Source organism: Pongo pygmaeus, chromosome 11 (genome assembly GCF_028885625.2).
Source record: "Pongo pygmaeus isolate AG05252 chromosome 11, NHGRI_mPonPyg2-v2.0_pri, whole genome shotgun sequence".
NCBI classification, from domain to species: Eukaryota; Metazoa; Chordata; class Mammalia; order Primates; family Hominidae; genus Pongo; species Pongo pygmaeus.
Genome location: NC_072384.2, coordinates 60,701,165 through 60,723,246, shown reverse-complemented (window position 1 = coordinate 60,723,246; position 22,082 = coordinate 60,701,165). Strand labels below are relative to the sequence as shown.

The window sequence follows — 22,082 nt, the reverse complement described above, 5'->3', positions numbered from 1 at the left end:
CTACAGGTGCACGCCACTGCACCTGGCAAGCCACAAAATCTTCTGAATTACGTATTTAATTATGATTTTAAAATTTGCTTTGAAGAGATCAAATAATTTGTGTATAGTTTGGCAGGCGGAGTAGCTGTGATTGGAACACAAGCCTTTTTGCCCCAGTAGCTTTAACTACTTAGCCATAATGCTTGGCTGCTGGAGAAGTTAAATGGTACAGTTATCCAGCATAGGGTTGGAGATAAAGAATGGTTACATTTACATATTGCACCAAGGCAAACTAATTTTAAGATTCTAAAATCTTCCTGTCATACAATAAAAAATATATTTATCACTAAGAAGCAGTTACAGGCCATGTTTTGATGCTTAAATATTGCCCAGGGTGGGAGGGGAAACCTTTGGTATAGCCTTTTTTTTGCTGTGTTCTCAAGGATGTATCGTACAAATAGAAATGTACATCCAAAAATAACTTAAGATAGATTTACTCAAGTTTTGCCAAACGAGTCACTTGTTAACATAGGCAATTTGGCAGTATTTTCTTTGACAAAATTTCATAGTATTTCTCAAACTTGGCATAGAAGTTAAGCATTTGACAAAGCATGACAATGGGTGGAGTACCCTACTGGTAATTCTATCCTCTCTGGAAAGCTTAACTCCCTTCCTGCCTCCCCAGCTATCTTTTAATAAAAGACTGGGTGTAATTATAGCAGCTGATAAAGTCCTTGTCTGATAATTTCAGTGTCTGAATCATCTTAAGGTTGATGTCTGTTCTCTTATAACTGGGTCACATTTTCTGGGTTCTTTATATGTTGGGTGATTTTGGACCATATCCTGACCATACTCAGCCAGAAAAAAACCAAAAGCTAGACTTTAGGAGCTCAGATTCCATTGTGGAGGAGTGAGCACCTAACAAACCATTCTTCTGCAAATAACAGTTATAAACTTTGGACCACACACACACACACACACACACACACACACACACACACACACACACACACATATGCACACACAAACCAACTACCTGAAAACATTGAAGACCGAACTTTGCATATATTGGAGGAGAGTAAAAAATGTGTAGTAAGTAATTGGCTTAGAGTGAATTCCCAGTTTTCTATGGTTTTGTCCTGATGATGGCCACACTGCAGTAGAGGCACAGTAGTGGCTGAAATTCCAATAACAAAGCCCACTAACATTCTGGCTGGAAGAACCAAGAAGGAGAATGAGATCATAACCATAGTCACCAGAGAGTGAAGGAAAGGAGACCTAGAGAATTTGAGAACTTTAAATTCCGAGTTTAAATTCAGCCCAAGTCTCTGGCAGTCCCCAGGTTGGGTGAGACTAAAAGCTTTGCAGCTAAAGCTCTAAGGATTGGACGGAGATTGGAGCTGCCCCTCTCCATAGGAGTGACACTTACCCTGAGCTAATCAAGTTCACTGCCTGTAAAAACAAAACTACCAATACCCTTCACCACTCTAGAAAACATTTTGTGTTTCTTAAAATAAACAAACAAAAACTCCAAACATGTAAGTACTATATGACCTAATGAATGCACTCCTGGGCACTTCAAAATTTATGTTCACACAGAAACCTGTATACAAATGTCTACAGCAGCATTCTGTCTATAAAGTAAGAAAAAGATAGGAAGCACTTTCTCCTCTGAAGCCATGATTATGTCACTTAAAAACAGTTATGGTAAATGAAATGGCTCATTCAAAACTCTCAGTTTTAGCTTTCAGTTTACATAATTTTCTCCCAAGAGACCTAGAATAATTGTGGCTCTTGTCTAGAAATTATCCTTTTTCCATCAACATCTTGTAGAAAATTTAACTTTACGTTATCTATGCACACATAACCAAGATAAAGGCAAATAAGAACTTGTCTTCTTTTCTGTTAGCATCAATAAATCTTAGGGCAGGAGAAACCCTAAAGAAACTGAGGTTAGGCCTTTCCTGAGTAGTAAAATTCAAAACCGGGGGCCTCACCAACTTTTTTTTTTTTGGCCAAGAAAGAACTTAGTAAAAAATAAACTACCAAGACCTAGTATATTCTTCACGTCAAAGGGGAATGAATATTTATCAAAAAGAAAAAAACTAGGAAGAAGAGTTTTAGATTCAGCTTTATCAAAAAGTTATCACTTTATGCTCACAGCTCAGGATAAGATGAGAAGCAAGACTGAGGACAGAAGTGAGGAGTCTCAGGCTGCAGCACAGGTAAAAAAGAGAAGGTAGGAGAGAATGTTCAATTAGCAGAAGCAAGAAGGAAAGCAAGGAGATTCACTGTGGCCATTTGGCCATCTAGCAGACATACGGTCCAGATGTAACTTCTAGAGAATACAGACAAGTCAGTGGCTCCCTATAATATTATTAAGATAAAATGTAGAGGGAAACATGCTGTCTTTAATGTTAAATAGTCCAGAGAAATTAGGAGTAGAAATAACAATGAGTAAATCCATCAAATATGGAATTACTTAGAGGAAACTAAGCTTAAATGCAAAAATCACACTACTATTGACAAACATAATAGGAAAGAGACAACAAAAGATGCTCATCTTAGAATTATTTGTTTCCAAAAGGGACTTATCAGGGAGGGAGACAAAAACCACAGGTTAATGACAATGCAGAATGTGTGGAAACTGCTATACAATAGTTTTATTAGGATTCTAAGATATATAGTTTAGAGCATAAGTATATAGAAAGATGACTAACTGGCAAAGAAAAAAATCTTTCAGGAAATAAATCAGCTTTTCTAACATAGCAAGACACTGCTTAACCAAGCAGCAGAGAAGCTCAGAGTGTATAGGTGCAAATGAAAAAATTAGGTGACTCTTCCCCCCTCCTCTACCCTCAAAATCTAGCAGTATCTTAGAGGGAACTACAAATCCAGTTAGAGGATGTTAAAATACAATACTGGGAAGAGTGTTAGCTGAAGATCCTGTACTTAAACAAAGCTAAGTGGTTTTCTTGGTATTGATTTTAGATCCCAGATACAGTCTTGCGCCTTTAAAAATTACCAAACAGAGTACCTAGTATGCAGCACTTCATAGTCCTAGGGTTTTATGGAACATACTAGAAAATGCAGATATCTACTATCAAACTATCTTTTAACAAATTAGAGTCAAAATTCAGAGTCTGCTCTAGACTTAATATAGATTAATTTACAAGCATCATGATTTAAAGTATGAAGATGTAAAACAATTGATTATCCAATGTATGTGAAAAGAACTGATGAGGAAGCACTAGGACCTCCATGTACAAATAAAGTTCCTGAGGAGATGCTGGAATATTCTTAGAACATGACATTTTTTCAGGAGGATGAAAAGTAAATTACTGAGAAAAAGGCAATATGATTTTTTTCTAACAGGAAATTATAATCTGGTTAAACCAGTGGTTCTCAAAATATGGTCCAGGATCCTTAAAGGTCCCAAGAGCCTTTCAAGGGATCCACTGTTGGGAGAGGTAATCTGCCATGGCCCCTCAGCATCCTGGCATATTTTTGCTGTTCATGTCAGGAATACAAGAATCTCACTGTTCTTTACCTGAGGCTTTTCTCAGGCTTGTGTTTGCAGAGCAAATTTGAAAGACCAGGTAATGTCTCCCTCTTGGACAAAGAGCAGGCATGCTTACTGCCTGCTATAAAATGGTGGGTTCCCCAAGCTCAATATGCCTCTCCTTTAATGTAACCATTGCATGTATAAGCATCATCTGTGTCTGTGTTACCTCCTAGGCGGGACCAATGAAAATAAGATGTTCTTGGCTACTAGCTTTACTGTAAATAATTAAGTCCTTTTTCTCTGATTCACTTTTCTGTTTTCCTCCAGTACCCACCCATGAAACAGTAACTGACTTATTAGCTTGTAAGTAGAATAAAATGAAATCCCAGAGCCTGACATAATTGAAATCAACTATTGTCACAATTAAGATATTATTAATATTTGCATTTTTTACTGTGTTGGCATTTAGACTGATGATGCAAAAACAATGAATAAAACTGCTGGTGCCCGAGTATGACTAAGGCCATATCAAACTGTTGTCACTGTATTCTTCAATGTCACACACTCAGTAAAAAAAAAGGCAGTTTCAACTAAGAATGTCCTTAATAAGGCAGTAAAAATGATTACTTTTATTGAAACTTGATCTCAACATATTTTTAATATTTTGTGTGACAAAATGGGAAGTATACACAAAAGGACTTCTGCTGCATACTGAAGTACAATTATTGTCTTGGGGAAAAGTACTAGTGCAACTATTTGAGTTGCAAGTAAACTAGTTACTTTTCTAATGGAATGCCATTTTTGCTTGAAAGAATGACTGACACACAAGCTATGGTTATTCAGACATTTTCTCAAAAGCAAATGAAGTTAGCCTGTCATGTTAAGGAAAGCAACTGACAAGATTTGTTGCCAATGATAAATTTGAGCTTTCAAGTGAAAATTAAAATTTTGGAAAACCTGTACCTGTCACAGTGAGCTTGACAGATGCCCAATACTTAAAAGATTTCTCTGATGCAATCAGTGATGATGTTAAATGTGATTTTAAAATGTTATATAATAGGTCAACATTTGCAAGATCTACACAACTTAGTGAACCAATATTTTCCAAATGATTGATTCATGATGTTTCAGAATCATACATTAGTAAAAGACATATGCAAAGTACAAGACAGACCAACAGCTTTTAATGTAGCAGAAAAGTTCATTGATATGGTTTCAGATTCCATATTGCAGCTAACATTTTAAGACACTACCAAGTTTTAATGCATATCAAAGGCTATCCACAATCACTAAAAAGGCTATTAAAATACTCTTCCCCTTTTCAACTACAATATCTATTTGAGGCTGAATTTTCATCATATAATTCAACCAAAAAAAAATCACAGCAGGTTGAATGTAGAAGCATTTCATAACACTGAAAAAAAAAATACCTTCAAAACAGATTTAGAGAAATTTTCTTTTTTTCTTTTTTTTTTTTTGAGACAGAGTCTCACTCTTGCCCAGGCTGGAGTGTACTGGTATGATCTTGGCTCATGCAACCTCCACCTCCTAGGTTCAAGCGATTCTCCTGCCTCAGCCTCCAGAGTAGCTGGGATTACAAGCACCCACCATCATGCCTGGCTAATTTTTGTATTCTTAGTAGAGACAGGGTTTCATCACGTTGGCCAGGCTGGTCTCAAACTCCTGACCTCAAGTGATCCACCCACCTTGGCCTCCTAAAATGTTGGGATTACAGGCATGAGCCACTGCGCCCAGCCAGATTTTGAGAACTTTTAGGATGACAGGTTATAATAGTAAGATAAACTAGATGGTTTGTGGGTGCTATAGTTTGGATACTTGTCGCCTCCAAATCTGATTTTGAAATTTGATCCCCAATGTTGGAGGTGGGGCCTAATGGGAGGGTTCTGGGTCATGGGGGCAGATCCCTCATGAATAGAGAAATCCTGGGGGCTGTGGGGGTAAGGATGGCAGGTGCGTGAGTTCTTACTCTTTTAGCCCCTGAGAAAACTGGTTGTTAAAAAGAATCTGCCACCTCCCCTCTCTCTCTTGCTTCCTCTCTCATCATGGGATCTTTGCAATGCTGGCTCCTCTTTGCCTTCGGCCATGAGTGGAAGCAGCCTGTGGCCCTTGCCAGATGTCGATGTCCAATCTTGAACTTTTACAGATATCAAAATCATGAGCCAAATAAACCTTTTTTCTTTATAAATCACCCAGCCTCAGGTATTCCTTTACAGCAATACAGACTAAGATGGAGGTGGACGGGGGCTATTCCTTACCTATCCAGGTTGAGAGAACAGCCTTTCATGCCTTGGCCAAGAGAAATCAGGGCTGGATAGATTCTTATCAACTCTATTTTGTGTGCTTTGAAGACAAGTTTTAAATAAAGGGAAGTGTGAGAAAAGGGATGATAGGGGAAATAAGGAGAGAAAAGCCATACTAGAGACATTCGAATTTGCTTCTAAGTTAGGAAAGAGAAAGAAGGTGACATATCACTTCTTATTTTCTTTTCTTCCTCAAAATTATTTCCAGTATTTTAACAAAAGCAAAAACTGTAAGATGATGTACTGAATTCAAAAACACAAACCCAGAGCAGGAAAGGGTTAGGATTAATTAATAATTTAGATTTGGAAACAAAGTTTCTGCAACAGAAAATTTCAATGCAATTATTAAAGTGTTTTGGATATCAATTTTTTTTTCTTAAGAGTTTCTGTATCGGCCAGGCACAGTGGCACACGCCTGTAATCCCAGCACTATGGGAGGCCGAGGCAGGTGGATCATTTGAGGTCAGGCATTCAAGACTAGCCTGGCCAACATAGTGAAACCCCGTCTCTACTAAAAATACAAAAATTAGCCAGGTGTGGTGGTGCATGCATGTAATCCCAGCTATTCGGGAGGCTGAGGCAGGAGATTCACTTGAGCCTGGGAGGTGGAGGTTGCAGTGAGCCGAGATGGTGCCACTGCACCCCAGTCTGGGTGACAGAATGAGACCCTGTCTCAAAAAAAAAAAAAGTTTATGTATTATGACGCTTTGGAAAAAACTGAACTTTTAATGAATAAATTGGTGGAAGACAGTTATTTTCCTTTCTAATTAACATTCTACCAGAAAGTCTATAAAAAAGGCTAGTCTCTAAAGAGGAGTAATATAGAAGCATTGTATATAAAAATAGGGTATATATAACACAGTTTCCAGAAAGAAAACCAGGAGAAGTGGTACATTTGCTTTGGACTGCAAGGCAAGGAGTACCTGAGGTACTACACACAAACACATGTTTTTCTCCAGTTCTCTAAGCCCCAGCCTACATTGGCCTGTGCCATTGTACAGTGTGCATAATCACCATTTCTGTATGATAAAAGATGGAAAGAAAAGATTAAACATTAAAGGAATTCAGGGGCAAATTTTTAAAAAGTTGAGTAACAAACACATGCAATTACATTCATTTCAAGTTCCTCTCTTAGAAGAGGTGCTATGTGTTTAGATGATGTAAATAAGATTTGGCTTTTCCATAGAAATCACTTAGCAGTTACATATGTTGACTAACGGCCTAATTTTTAGCTTTTGTTCAAATGATGAAAAACATATTTATCATTTACCTATAAACCATTTTAAAGCTTTTACAATGAATATAAAACCAGGTACCTGGACAACATATAGCAACTTAACAAACAGAAAGTTTAGGGGACTTGCAACAGAAAGTGTCTGGAGTGTTGAGAGAAGCTACAGGGGCCCAAAACTCGGACGAAGATCCCTAAGTGGGCACTGCACTTGAAGTCCAGTGTATAAAAGATATGACCAGTGTAAGGATGGGGATGCCATCTAAGACCTAGACCTGTGAGATTAGGATTTTATTAGCTACAGAAGATCAGAAAGCAAAACAGAGTTCAAGTTCATGTACTGCCTGCCAAAACTGCTATACATAATTGAAGGAGCAGACCATGCGTAAATGCCGCTCACTGAAGGACTGTCTACAGAATAAAGTAAGAAAAAGGTAGAAAGCACTTTCTCTTCTGAAGCCATGATTATGTCAACTAAAAATGGTTATGGTAAATGAAATGCCTCATTCAAAACCCTCAGTTTTAGCTTTCAGTTTACATACATAATGTTCTCCCAAGTGACCTAGAATAATTCTGGCTCTTGTCTAGAAATTATCCTTTTTCCATCAAAGTCTTGTAGAAAATTTAACTTTACTTATCTATGCACACATAACCAAGATAAAGGAAGTAAGAACTTGTCTTCTTTTCTGTACTCAAACTTAAATTTTGGGCCCTTGATCAAGCCTACCTTAAGCTCACTGAGAATTTTAATTTTTAAATTAAGGTCCTATATGTTTTATCTGTGCCATAAAATTATAGTTAGTCTTTTTTTTTTTTTTTTTTTTTAGATGGAGTTTCACTCTTGTCACCTAGGCTGGAGTGCAGTGGCGCGATCTCAGCTCACTGCAACCTCTACCTCCCGGGTTCAAGCGATTATCCTGCTTCAGCCTCCCAAGTGGCTGGAATTACAGGTGCCTGCCACCACACCCGGCTAATTTTTGTATTTTTAGTAGAGATGGGGTTTCATATTGTTATATAATTAGAACTTTACATTATTTTATAAAGCTTGCTAATTGCTGTAGGTCTCCAAATCGTCATTTCCCCAACCAGACTATAGCTCCTTAAAGGGGATAGATGTTGTCTGTTACAATACTATTGCTATTGCTGTGTTTTGTTTTTTGTATTTCTGTTAATGACTAGCAAGGCTTGGCAAATAGGAGTTCAATAACTACTTCTTCTGTAAGTGATTGACAAATGACTTTTTAGACAACAGCTTTCTCCAAACATGTCAGAGTTTCTATATTTACTTGCAATTGTCAGGTACAGCACATCTTACTGCTTGCAACTGCCAGCTCCACAGCTATATCACTATTTATACTATTCTAAACCTAAAAAATCTTTCTTGTTCCTCAAAGCCACCATATCTGCTGATCTAATCACAATGATAGCTATATTTGAAATCTGCAAACTGTTTAACTGACATCTTTCAGTAACAACTGCTCTCGTCATTTACTTGAGTTTTTGATTAACTCAGATGAAAAATAAAGACATGTTTAAAGAATAAATTAGAAATATATAGACATGAGAAAACATAAACTCTATTTAATTAGTGAACTCATACCATGTTCACTTCATATTTTGGATCCTAGAATCTGAAATAACTTTTCAACATTCAATAATGTTAATTATTAAATCAAGACTTTAAGCCAGAAGACAGGGACAACATCTCTTTGCTCTCCAGTGGTTGGCAGTATTAAGTATACATCATGAATTCAGAATTATTGGATAAATGAAGAAAAGCAATTTACCAATATCACCAAATTTTTTGTCTTCTACATTATTGCTTTCTATATATTTTCTTGCATCAAACCACCCAAGAATTTTGTATAATTCTCCACAGGAACAAAAAGTAGCATAGAAAGATGAGGGCAAACAATTTCTGTCAAAACCTAGACACTCAAGATAGTATTTAGCTTGGCAACCAAACTGTTTCCCAGAAGCAAATTACAAAAATCTCATTTCTGAGATTATATAAGTGACACAGTACATTATAATCCTGGTTTTTAAAAAAGTGAATTAAACTGACAATTTATAGTTTTGTATTTTTATAGAATGCCTTTATATTTGTTACACAAATACAAAACTTGTTATTTAAATAGTAACTGCTAACATGGACATAAGTTACTATGTCTGACAATGGTGTTCTGTAAACAAGAGATGAACGGCCTTTGTCAAGAATAATTGTGTGCATTTTTGTTATCTGATTTCCTATCTGCATTTTCAGTTTTTAACATTATAAAAAAGAATTAGTAATATGCAACAATTTCTTAGTTCTCTAAGCATTGCTATTATTCTCCTCTGGAAAGTATATTCATATTAGAATTTTTGAAATTGTTCTTAAGATGACAGGCTATGATATTTTTTCCCTTTAGGATTGATAATCACACGATTGAGGAATTTAATTCACTATTAAGTGAATATTAAGTTCCTTTACCTTTCATCAATATTTGTCATAAGGTAAATTAAGTATCAGCCCCCTTGTCTCTTGATCATTCACATCCATCCTCTTCTGTACACCACAATCTACAATACCTGTGTTGCGTTTAAAACATATCTATGAAACTTTGATACTCTTCCCTTCAAGGGGTGCAGCTTAATTTCTTGCCCTACTACTTAGTGACTTGCTTCTAATGAACAAAATTAAGTGGAAGTGAAGGAATGTGACTTTGAGACTACGTCACAGAGGGCACCTTTCTCTCTCTCAGATCCCTTACTTTGAGTGAAGTTAGCTATCAGTTTGTGCAGAGAGGCTCATATGGAAAGGCCTCCTGCCAACAGTCATGTGAGTGACTCATCTTGGAAGTGGATCCTCCAACCAGTTAAGCCTTTGGATGACTGCAGTCCTTGTCCACATCCTGACTTCAACATAAGAGACCCTGAGTCAGGGCCACCCAGGTAAGTCACTGCAGAATTTCTGACCCACAGAAACTCAGGTAAATTTGTCATTCTAAGCCCTCAGTTTTGGGGTAAGTCTGGAATAATATGATAGATAATGCAAAAGACTGTGCAAATTACTGTGGTGTACAAAACACAAAACTAAGGTTTTCCATTAAACTGAGTATTTCCTTCCCTACTGTCTCAAGCAGAGTACTAAGGGTCATCTAATGATAGAGGCTTTGTCTTTACCTCTTTCTGTCCCTTTAGAAGTCAAAGGATTTTTGCATTCTTTTTGTATAGGAATAACATGAATAGAGACTGAACTATAAATTTCATGTTTTTTAAGTAAAATTTTCTAAAAGGGCCTCTTTCCCCTTCAAATATCCCTCTTTCCTCTACTTTGTGTCTCTTTTTCCAAGGCAGCCAGAATGGCTATTTGCCAAAATGTCCACAAGTCTTTCCCTTCTCAAACATCCTGACAAAACAAAATCCTAAACAAAACAAATAGTCTAAAGAAAACAAATCCTCAAACCACCCACCAAACAGAAGGAGGAAAGGACTGTGAGTGGCTCATAGTGGCTTCCTTCTGTTACTGGTTCAAAGCATTTCTATTAACTTACTAATTCATTATAGAAGCTAGGCCAATTGACTGGGAATGTGATTTCTAGAAATAGATTAGTTTTGCAGAAGACCAATAATATTAAAGCATATTAAAAATAGAATAAAAAAGAATCATACCATCACCTTAACCATTTCTCTATAATGCCTTCTAGTTCTCATCCATGTGGGTGCATACTTTTAAAAAACTGCAACCGACATGGATTTTTTTCATTGTGGAAGAAGCTTGAATATAACCATATATTCAGAGTTCTTTAGGAAAGGTTTCACCTGTATGAGCTAAAGGTGAATTATAACTCACTAAGTATAGATCAACACATAGGCCAATGGAACATATTTTAATTTCCATTGCTTGATGGGCCAGTATTTTTTCTAACATAGGCCTAATTTTTTTACACTAAGCATACAGCCAACTCTCAAATATTCAATAAATCTAATTTATCCATTCTTTTAGAATATATTTTTTCTTTTCTTTAATCCCTTATACGTTTAGTGCTCATTAGCACTTTGGCTAGAGATATATAAAAGAAGAGAAAGCTGAAATACAAGACAGTTAATTTTTAATTTTTATTTTTATTAAATGGTTACAAAGAAAATTGAGTTGATGAGCTATTCAAAGTATAAAAATGTGGCTAAAACATAAACCTTTCCCCTATTAGTAAAGATAATTAAGATAACTCACTGAAGTTAGATTTATTCCTTACTCGGAGCTTTTCCTCTTACCGTCTGCCCAAAAATATAGTTATAATTGATGTAATATTATTCATTCTTTGCACACAGGCTATCTCTGAAATGATTTCTGTTACTTAAACTTAATTTCATCCCAGGTATCCAAATATATATTTCACAGATAAAATACTTAGCTTATAGAATTTAAACAAATATAATTTTTAAAAAGATTTCTGTTGAAGGTCTGCTTTTGATACTTATTGACTGAAAATAAACTCTAAAACTTTCATAAATAACAAATTATCCAAATTAAAAAAAACAAAACTATTACTATATCTTAGAGCTTTTCACATCATCCCTTTTGTTCTAACCCAGGTTTTATTTTCAAAACTACTTTCTACATACTTTAAACTGGAGATATTCTATTACTTTCAAAGGAATGCTATAAATTATTATTAAATTTGCAGTTAAGTAATGGCATTTGGAAGACATTGAAACAGGAAGATTAGAAATATTGTTTATTTAAGCACTAAATTTATGTCAGTATAGTAATTCAACAATTTTATAATGTACTACAATAGGCCTAGTAACAAAATTGCATTCCAAAAAGTCAGAATCATTGTTTCTCAATTTCCTCTTTTGCAAAATAAACCTAGTATATTTCAACGCCATGGTTTCTGTGTTTATCAGCATTTTTAGATAAATGAAAATTCGAATGGGAGTGAAGAAAACTGAATGACTCAAAGAATGGTTTAAAATAAAAATATATGTACTAAGGGGTACCAAGAGAACTTCTTATTCTAACATTTTTATTTATAGAAAAAAGCTCTCAAAATTGGATTTCTCAGATTTGATGTTAAATAATAAGATAGTCTTCGTTATGCAATCAGTAACTGAATAACCCTGACAAAGTGAAAATCTCCTACTTTATTTAGAAGGAAAGAAATAAATATAGCACTCTTGATTTAATTGTTCTTGTTGATGTTAAGAAACCTTATTTGCTAGGAGTTCTTATTTTATTCAAAATATGTATCATCCCACTAAAAGCCAACTCATCTCATTAAAAATATCTTTTTCAAACTTATAAAATTTCAATGACTTATGAAAACATGGAGAACAATATACATACATATACTACTGAGTTAACAAGTGTTAACATTTTGCATACTTGCTTAGCTCTCTTCTGTTAAAAAAAAAAAAAGTTGCAGATATAACTGCTGAAGCCCTCATTATTCCTTTCTCAGATATCACAGTCCCTTTTCTCCCCAATTCTAGAGGTGATCGTTTTTCTAAAGAAGATGTGTGCCCTTCCTGTCCAGGTTTTTATACTTTTATTACATATTTGTGTTTTCATAAACATTAATGTTATGTTTTAAAAACTACATAAAGTATCCTAATTAGCCACGCGTGGCAGCATGCGCCTGTAGAATTGCTTGAACCTAGGAGGTGGAGGTTGCAGTGAGCAGAGATTGCACCACTGCATTCCAGCCTGGGTGACAGATCAAGACTTCATCTCCAAAAAAATCCAAAAACAAAACAAAAGAAAACCAACAACAACAACAACAAACTACATAAAGTATTCCCATTTTATCATTTTGTAATTTCCATCTTTACTCAACATTGCTATTGAAATTTAGGCAAATTAATATATATTTAGTATATTTTAATTTTTCTAAAGTTTCTAAAGATGGACTATTCTGTTATTGGTGGATATTTAGGTTGTTTCTAACCCATGGCATGAACGTCCTTGTATATGTCTCCTTGCGGATATGTACTATTTCTTTCTGTATTACTTCAATAGTTTTGCTTAAGCTAGTTGGGTGGATTTTTCTTTTAAACTAAGCACAGATAATTGAAGAAAAAGCTAGAAAGCTATTATCTAATCTGTGTGTTATTATTTACCTGATTTTAATCTTTTATTTCATTGTTTATATATACACACACACACACCACACACACACATACACCACACACACACACACGTACATATGTATGCGGCATTCATTCATTAATTCATTTATTTATTTATTTATTTAGAGATATGATCTCACTCTGTTACCCAAACTGGAATGCAGTGTCATGATCATGGGTCACTGCAGCAGCCTTGACTTCTTAGGCCCAAACAATCCTCCTACTGAGTAGCTGGGACTACAGGCGTGTGCCATTCTGCGTGGCCAATTTTTTTATTTTTTATAGAGATAGGTATCCCCCTATGTTGCCCAGGCTGGTCTCAAACTGCTGAGCTCAAGTGATCCTCCCTCCTTGGCCTCCCAAAGTGTTTGAATTACAGGAGTAAGTCACTGTGCCCAGCCCTATTTCTTTGTTAAATCTTTTCTTTGTTGAAATGCTTGTGATGTAGAAAAACGGTCAGTAGGAAATACAAAACTATCAGCCTTTATTTTACTTGAAAATAGTTCTTCTATTTAGAAATATTTAAGCCACATATTTGTATATATGGAACTTCTGTTTGGAATTCCAGTGGTAGATCACTTAAGAAAAATAAAATGAGGAAGCTATGTTATGCATTAGCATTTAAATGCTGCTTTCTGCAGAAGCAGCGTCTACCTTTGGTAGTTTTTCTCTTGCTATTCCTGAAATCACTTTATCATGTGGCTGATCAACAGTCAAATTATTCTTTCTTGTTTCACTGTCTTCAAGCAGAGGAACACAGCCATAACTGTTATCTGCAAGACAAAAACCTCTTGGACATTAGCAGAAAACCCTTATTTTTGGTACCACCTGAAAAAGCAAAAAATAATACAAACTTAAAACCATAAAGAGAATAGATTTTAAGGTAGGAGTTTTAGAAAATTCTTTAGGTAATAGTTACTTTGACAAGTTGTCCATTTATATTTCTTCCTTCTCACTAAACAAACATACAAAACCCCTGCTCTCCAAAAGCCAGCAGTATGTAAAATATGCAGAATTCAGAAAACTAGAAATATGCTCTTTGCATCTGTCAGCAACAATTCAACTTTTATATAAGTCATATTTTCAGGTATGCATTTCTTATTTAAGATAATTATTTGTATTATGACTCCATGCTTATTATAGGAAAATTAGAAAATGCAGACAGCCAAAAAGAATAAAAAGTAAATGCTACCCAAATTTTTATCACCTGTGAATTATTCCAGTTAATATTTTGGTTTATATATTCTATCAGAATTCTTCTTTTCCTATACATATAAATTCACACAAGAATCACCTTTTTCTGCATAAATGAAAATAACATTTATGTATCCTGCTTTGTTCATTTTGCTATACATCGTCAACATATTCTTACAAGTTAACACCTATTATCATCACTTTTCTTGGCTACATAGCTATTCACATAGACCACTGTACACATTGAATATTTGTTTCTAGCTTTCCATGATTAGAAATTATACCGTGATACACATCCTTGCATATATATTTTTGAGTACCTGAACAAATATTTTCTTATGATATAGTCTTAGGACTTGAGTTTTTGGTTCAAAAGGCATAGATGTTTTCAAAAGCTTTTGCTGCTATTTACTGGCAAATTGCTTTTTAGGAAGTTTTATAAACTTAGAGTTCCACCATATAGTATAGTATATGTGAAAGTTCACTTTCCCATATCCTGCAAGTGTTCATTTAAATAAACATAACATATAACTGTACCACAGTTATAATATCAAAACTATTGAGAAACAACAAAGGAATAAAATAGAAAAACTCAACTTACACCTTTCTGTTCACCAAGAGGTTCTAGAAATACATAAAAAATTAACATGAACATACCTTGAGTGGAATTCACAAGAAGTAACTGAGATTTTAGCTTGTCAATAATAGTTTGTTGAAGTGACAGCTGTTCCTGTTGTTCACGTATTCTCTGCTCATAGTTCTCAGTCTGCTGACATAAAAACTAGTTAGCCTGATATTCACTGATAGACATGAACATATATTTACCGTCCATTAATAATATAAATACATATGAGTTGCCCACATTGTCATTTTGCAGGTATTGTGATTTATGAGATACAAACTGGCTACAGGAATGTACTTGTAATTGTTACAAACATCAGTGATTTAAGACACTTAAAGCACCATAAAAGTTTTAAAGATTATCTTATTTAAAGACATTTCAGTCAAGGATTCAATCTATGATTTCCTGATTCTTCAGTAAGGATCAAAACTGTAATTTAGCATTTATTCCTTAATGAAAAAAAAAAGCACAAATGATACAACAGATGCTATATTAAAGTGATTCTTTAAAAATACACACTAACTTAAAAAATTAAGATTTTGTGTCTTTCAAATAAACACACTTCTAAATTTATTTTTAGAGTACACAAACACTAAGGAAGTGTTGATAAAAATCAAAGGGACAAATACAAATTATAAAATTATACTGACCAGAAACTTCTCCACAAAGTTTTAAGAAATTAAGAGAATATGGTTGACCTTTGGTGTCTATCTTAAATGCCACAGTTTCCCTTATATTGTTAATCCACTCATTTTGCTATGTTATTGCAATGACTGTGAGAATAAAGCAATGAAAAAAGACACAAGTTTGTACTGAGGAATACAGATGCTGCAAAATTCAAGCAAATTTGAAACTGTTGTATCACAATTACCAAATTAGTACAGTCTTAAAAGTGTATCACCAAACAATAACAGAGAACTTTTTTTTTAACCAATTTCTATCCCTGGAGGGATAAATAAATAATGACTAAGTTGCAAATTAAATGAAGTTCTAATAATCTCAGAATGATCTTCAGTAGATACCAGATATTTGACTTTAAACTGATTCTTAAAGTTCAAAATTAGTGAAGCTCTATTATTTTCAGAGACCAATAAACTTAAAAATTTTAATAAATTACATAGCTGTTTATAGATTAGCAAATATAAATTAGCTTAAGAAATTAAAGCTTAGGAGGCCGAGGTAGGTGGATCACGAGGTCAGGAGATCGAGACCATCCTGGTTAACATGGTGAAACCCCATCTCCACTAAAAATACAAAAAATTAGCCAGGCCTGGTGGTGGGCACCTGTAGTCCCAGCTACTCGGGAGGCTGAGGCAGGAGAATGGTGTGAACCTGGGAGGTGGAGCTTGCAGTGAGCCAAGATCACACCACTGCACTCCAGCCTGGGCAACAGAGCGAGACTCCGTCTCAAAAAAAAAAAAAAAAAAAAAAAAGAAATTATAGCTAAATACTACATTTTCCCAAATAAAAGGTGAACTTTTATAAGTAATCCATTCCAAATATGAATAACTGGCAAAGCTGATAAGCAACCCATGTGGTATGTTGTCTTTGCACATTGCCTAAAGGCAGTCTTACATAGTTTCACATTCTCCATAGAATTCATATGGATTAAGTAACTTATACATAGGAGATGTTCAGTATATGTTCACTGAAAAATTAAAAAAGGAAATATGGATTCCAATTACATTTTATTATTGTGAACAGAAGAATGAATCATGTGGGTCTACATGAAGTATATGTCCAATGAATATGTCTCAGAACTGATCACTGATACCCAAGTTTAGTCTAGGGCCTGGCTTCCCAGGATAAGACATCTTATTCCTGTATAAATTCACACCCAACCCCCTAGAAACAGTGTGGTAAGCTGACTGAATGAAGGATCCAAAAATCTATAGCAAATTCTAAATACCTTAGATTTACTTGGGCTACAGAGCACCACCAGGGCTGAAGAATCAGCAAACAAGTTACAGTCTTCTCTATATATTTCTGCGTTAATTAAAGCTTTCTCCAAGAACTCAAAGTTCTTCACAAACATCAATCAATAAGTACCTATTTTTTCACTTTATTTTGATAGGTATATACATTATACTGTCCAGAGATTAAGTAACCAGTCCAAAAAACTTAGCAAGTTAGAGACAGGCCCAGAATAAATGTCTATGTTATTCAAGTCTATGTCTTTTTTTCCCACCTTAATGAGGAAACCATATATTTTCTTTTGAAACCAACTCAGAAAGCTTCTGCCAGTTAATTTTTATCTTCTATTCTCTGGCTTAAAAAACATACTTTAGCACATCTGCATATAAGATATTACAATAAATAAATAATCCTGAAAATGTATTCAATAGCTAGGAAAAATTAATGGATCAATGGCTATTTCAAATTGAAGTTTTAACTACTTCTTAAGCTACTTAAGAAAGTATTATAAAGGTCGAGCAAAGTCTACAATAATTTTAAAAACCAACACTCTGGAAGTATAGTAGGGGAAATAGAACAGCAAGAGTCCGTGTTTTCCTCCTACACTTTTCACATACTTGTATTTAGTAGTTATAATATTCTAGTCTAATTGTCTAATGTCTGATTTCCTTCTAGACTGAACTCCTCAAGGGTAGAGAGTATTTCCTCCTGATATCTCCAGAGTATTACAGAGTGCCTGGCACATATTAGGATGCTCAGTAAATATTAGTTGAATAAACAAACTAATTAACTTGTTAAAGAAATATCAGAGTTGAGCATCCCATGCCGCTGCTCTGCCTCTGGAGTAGCCATTCTTTTATTCCTTTACTTTCTTAATAAACTTGCTTTCACTTAAAAAAAAGAAATATCAGAGGAACAGATATGCTTTCAGAAATGATCTGAAGGAATGGAGGAATGCTTTTGCTTATATTTCTCTAAGGGAAACACTAAAAACAGAAACAAGGTCAGAGGTAAATAAGACAAAGGGAAACTAAGTTTGAGAAAATGGATGCAAAAGATAGGTAATGTTTGAAGATTTTTTTTTTTTTAAAAAGGGAAGCTTATACCGTTAGAAAAAAGGTAGTAATTTGAGAAAATGCATATTCAGAAATGAGTATAAAGATTTTGACCACAGACTATGAGAGGGAAAGTCCAAAAGGAAATATTACATCAAACTGGGAAATAACCAGTAGAACTTGGTTTATTTGCTATTTGGAAACTAAATGAAACTAGTCTTTTTTTCCATTTTATTAAATGCTTTTGTTCACAAAACATATCTGCCTAAATTTAAAACCTGAAAAGTCCTTTTACAAGGTCAGATTATTGTTGCACAGTCATAGTATTTTTTTAAAATACAATTACAAAGCAAGTACATTCTAGCACTATCAAAGACCTCACGAAACAGAAAACTCACTAACAACCACATTGAAAATGTACAACAGCAATGTCTTGTCAACACTTCTGTACAGAGCACAGACATGACAGCTAAAACAGACAGAAGAGAAGATGCTTTTGACAGCCAGTGTGTGTGAATGATTCTTTGAGTCAGATGGCAGCAACAAGTTACCAACTAGGAGATCTGCATGACAACTAACCATCCATCTGTATCAAACACCATCTGGCCAAGATGACTCTGGCTTCTGTGTATTTGACACCCCTTCCAATTTCAAAGACTAGCAAAACAAGTGGTCTACCAGCATCTAAAGAGGTAAACAGGTACTTAGGTACTTGTGCTATAAGGTACTTTGTTTTTTATTTTATTATTATGTTATTTGTATAGAGACAGGGTCTTGCTATGCTGCCCAGGCTAGTCTCAAACTCCTGGGCTCAAGTGATCCTCCCACCTTGGCCTCCCAAAGTGCTGGGATTATAGGCATGAGCCACCATGCCTGGCCCATAATGTTAACTTTGTATTTTTTCTTAGTGTTCAAAAGTAAAACTTAAAACACTGGTGATCAAATATAGCACACATCCTAAGTTTATTAAAAATGGTTGCCCATACTCTAGATTATGATAAGCAAAGCAAAAAGTTTATTTTAAAAATTGCCCTTTTATCCAGGCAAAATTTCAATATTTCCTCTTCAAAACTAAGGCAGCATATTTCCTATAATTTTGTGTAGATAGATTTTAAATTTTCATGAGTATCATAAATGTTAAAATAGAGTTCCATAAATTGAATTGTTTCCTATTGCTGGTATTGAACATTTTTTTTTTTTTTTTTTGTATTTTCCAAGGCACTTATTTCTTACATAGGGGAAAAAAAGTTTAAGTGCCTTAAGTTATCTGTAATATCCTAAGTCAAACATTTCTTCTCATCCTCAATAATTAACTGCAATAGTCTAAAAAATATCACTGCTTTCCTCCAATGATTTATTAAGGAATTTAATAAATGTTGAGTGGATTGAAAAAAAAATGAAATAGTCCCAATTTAAAAACCTTTCAAATTATTCCGAGGTTAATAAAGAGAATGAAAGATTTACTAAAGGATTTGCATGGCTACCACAAATGCTCTCCATAGGAAGCTCTACAGTTCATGAAGGAAGATAAACATTAATTATCCTAATACATAGCACTTTAGATAGAAACTAATTAATTTAGACACAATCTAATTAAAATACATCTTGAAATTTTGGTAAGCTAAGAATCAACTTCAATTCTGAGTTTTCTTTAAATAGTATGAGATCAAATAGGATCAGCAACCCAGAGATCCTGGCTTACACAAGTCTTTCTTCAACCATTTTCTGCCTACTAGGTTATAAGCCTTGTACGTTCCCACCCTCCAGTACCAAGATTTATCTAGAAGATCTGCAATTTGACAGATCAGATTTCCAATCTAATTATCTACTTTTAGGTGACAGCGCTGCCACCAGTTTCTCAGCATGCCAAATGGTAAACTATGACAAACTATTTTTATTTTACAATCCTGTGTTTTGGTCCTGATTAATTTACTTGCCTCTTTGAGCCTTTGGTTTCTTCCTCTGTAAATGAAAATTATATTTACCTAAAGGATTGAAAGACACAAAATATATAAAGTATTTGTCTCACAATATGCTCATCGGAAATGTTAGTTCCTGTTTTTAACAATGAGTAAGGTATCTACATACTATCCAAAGCCGTGGGAGTGAGGCCAATGCAGAGAGTCACCATCAGGGCAATTCCTAGTAGAGTTGCCCAGGCAGGGCCATCCCAAGACCCCAGACCAGTAGAGCCACCAGGGTGCAACTCCAGGCTGGGAGACCCAAAGGCATGCAACTCCAACACACAAGAAATGCAGCCAGCAATGTGATGGAGTAGGGTTGCCTGGAGCCTTGGGGGCCCAACTTCCACCCCAGTGTGTCCAGAAAATGACAAATGGGAGTAAAAGACTACACTCAAGCTTCAGGGTTTAATGTTTGCCCTACTGGGTTTTTTGTTGTTTATTTGAGGTGTTTGGATTTGGCTAGAACCTGTTAGCCCTTTGTTCTTTCCTGTTGCTCCATTTTGGGGTGGGAATGTCTATCCTATGTCTGTCCCACTATTGTCTTTTGGAAGCATATAACTGTATAATTTCATAGGCTCACAGCTGGAGAGGAATTTGTCTCTGGATATATTGTACTTTGAGTCTCATCTCCGTATCTGATTTAGATAATGTTAAGATGAAACTTTAGATTTTAAAGTTAATACTGGAATAAGGTAAGTCTTTTGGGGGCTTTTGGGATGGAATAAATGTGTATCCTGTACATGTATCTCATATATTTTGTATGTGTGCAGGATATAAATCTGGGGGAGCCAGGGGTGAAATGCTATAATCTGAATGTGTGTCCCCACCAAAATTCATGTTGAAACTTAATCCCCATTGTGATGGTATTAAGAAGTGGGGCCTTTTAGGAGATATTAAGTTATAAGGGCTGCTCCCACATGAATAAGATTAAGACCTTTATAAAAGGGGCTTCACACAGAGTTCAGTCCTTTTTGCCCTCCATCCTTTCTTCCATATGAGAACACAGTGTTCATCTCCACTAGATGATGCAGCAATGAGGTGCCATCTTGGAAACAGAGACTGGGCCCTCACCAGACACCAAGCCTGCTGGAGCCTTGATCTTGGACTTCTCAGCCTCTAAAACTGTGAGAAATAAATTTCTATTATTTACAAATTACCTGGTATAAGGTATTTTGTTATAGAGTGCAAATGGACTAAGACACAGAGCATGTAGTCCATATGTTTATGAACAAAATCTCTGGTTATCACCGAAGCCAGATCTCTCAGTCATTTTTCTAGTTCATTGTAACCTAGGACTCAGGTGTTTCTTTATGAGAAATCAGTATGGTATCTCCATTGAATCAAAAACATTCTGTCAAGCAAACAAAACAAAACAAAAAACCAAGACCTGATTGTTCAAAGTTTACAAAGAGACAAAATGGACTAAATGATTAAAGATTAATGGCTATTAAAAGTTATAAAAATCGCACATTTGTTGAAAAATTCAAATAACAAAATGACCACTACCACCAACACAACAAAAATAATGTACAAGTACATACAGATATGTACAAAGTAAAACGTGGCAGTATCCTCCCTTACTTTGCCTTCCATTTTGCCTCAAGAGTAACTGCTATTGACATTTTGGTATATACCCTTTCAGAACTCCTGTATACATGTGTGTATATGTATCACACTTTTTTACAAATGAGAACTATTCTGCAACCAAATTTTTCAACTCAGCAACACATTATCATCATGTGATAATTTCATTTAATACTATGTACCAAAATCAGTTTTATTTTCTTTATCTCATTTAATCTTTAAACTGACCTTCCCAGGAGACTATTTTCCACATTCTACAGATGAGAAAACTGAGTCTTAAAGAGGTACAAAATAATCTGCCTAGGCTCACTGCAACCTCCACCTCCCGGGTTCAAGTGATTCTCCTGTCTCAGTCTCCCGAGTAGCTGGGATTACAAGCACTCCCGCATCACACCTGGCTAATTTTTGTATTTTTAGAAGAGACAGGATTTCACCATGTTGGCCAGGCTGGTCTTGAACTCCTGACCTCAAGTGATCCGCTTGCCTCAGGCTGCCATGGTGCTGGGATTACAGGTGTGAGCCACCGCGCCTGGCCCCCAAGTATCAATTTTAATCTTAACTATTAAGATTTCCCAGTAGATAGCAGAGCTAAGATTTGA

At 35.2% G+C, this 22,082-nt stretch overlaps 1 protein-coding gene across 5 annotated transcripts in view; it reads right to left on the bottom strand.

Annotated features, from left to right (window-relative positions):
- The window catches only part of TANK (TRAF family member associated NFKB activator), a 99,139-nt gene that overhangs the window by 17,565 nt on the left and 59,492 nt on the right, over positions 1-22,082 (bottom strand). For all 5 annotated transcript variants that reach the window (XM_054478935.1, XM_054478933.2, XM_054478932.2 and 2 more), the window contains 2 exons: positions 15,002-15,110; positions 13,805-13,923 (listed from right to left, as the gene is read on the bottom strand). In XM_054478935.1, coding sequence (XP_054334910.1) covers positions 13,805-13,923; positions 15,002-15,110 — 228 coding nt within the window. The remainder of the gene's footprint in view (positions 1-13,804; positions 13,924-15,001; positions 15,111-22,082) is intronic.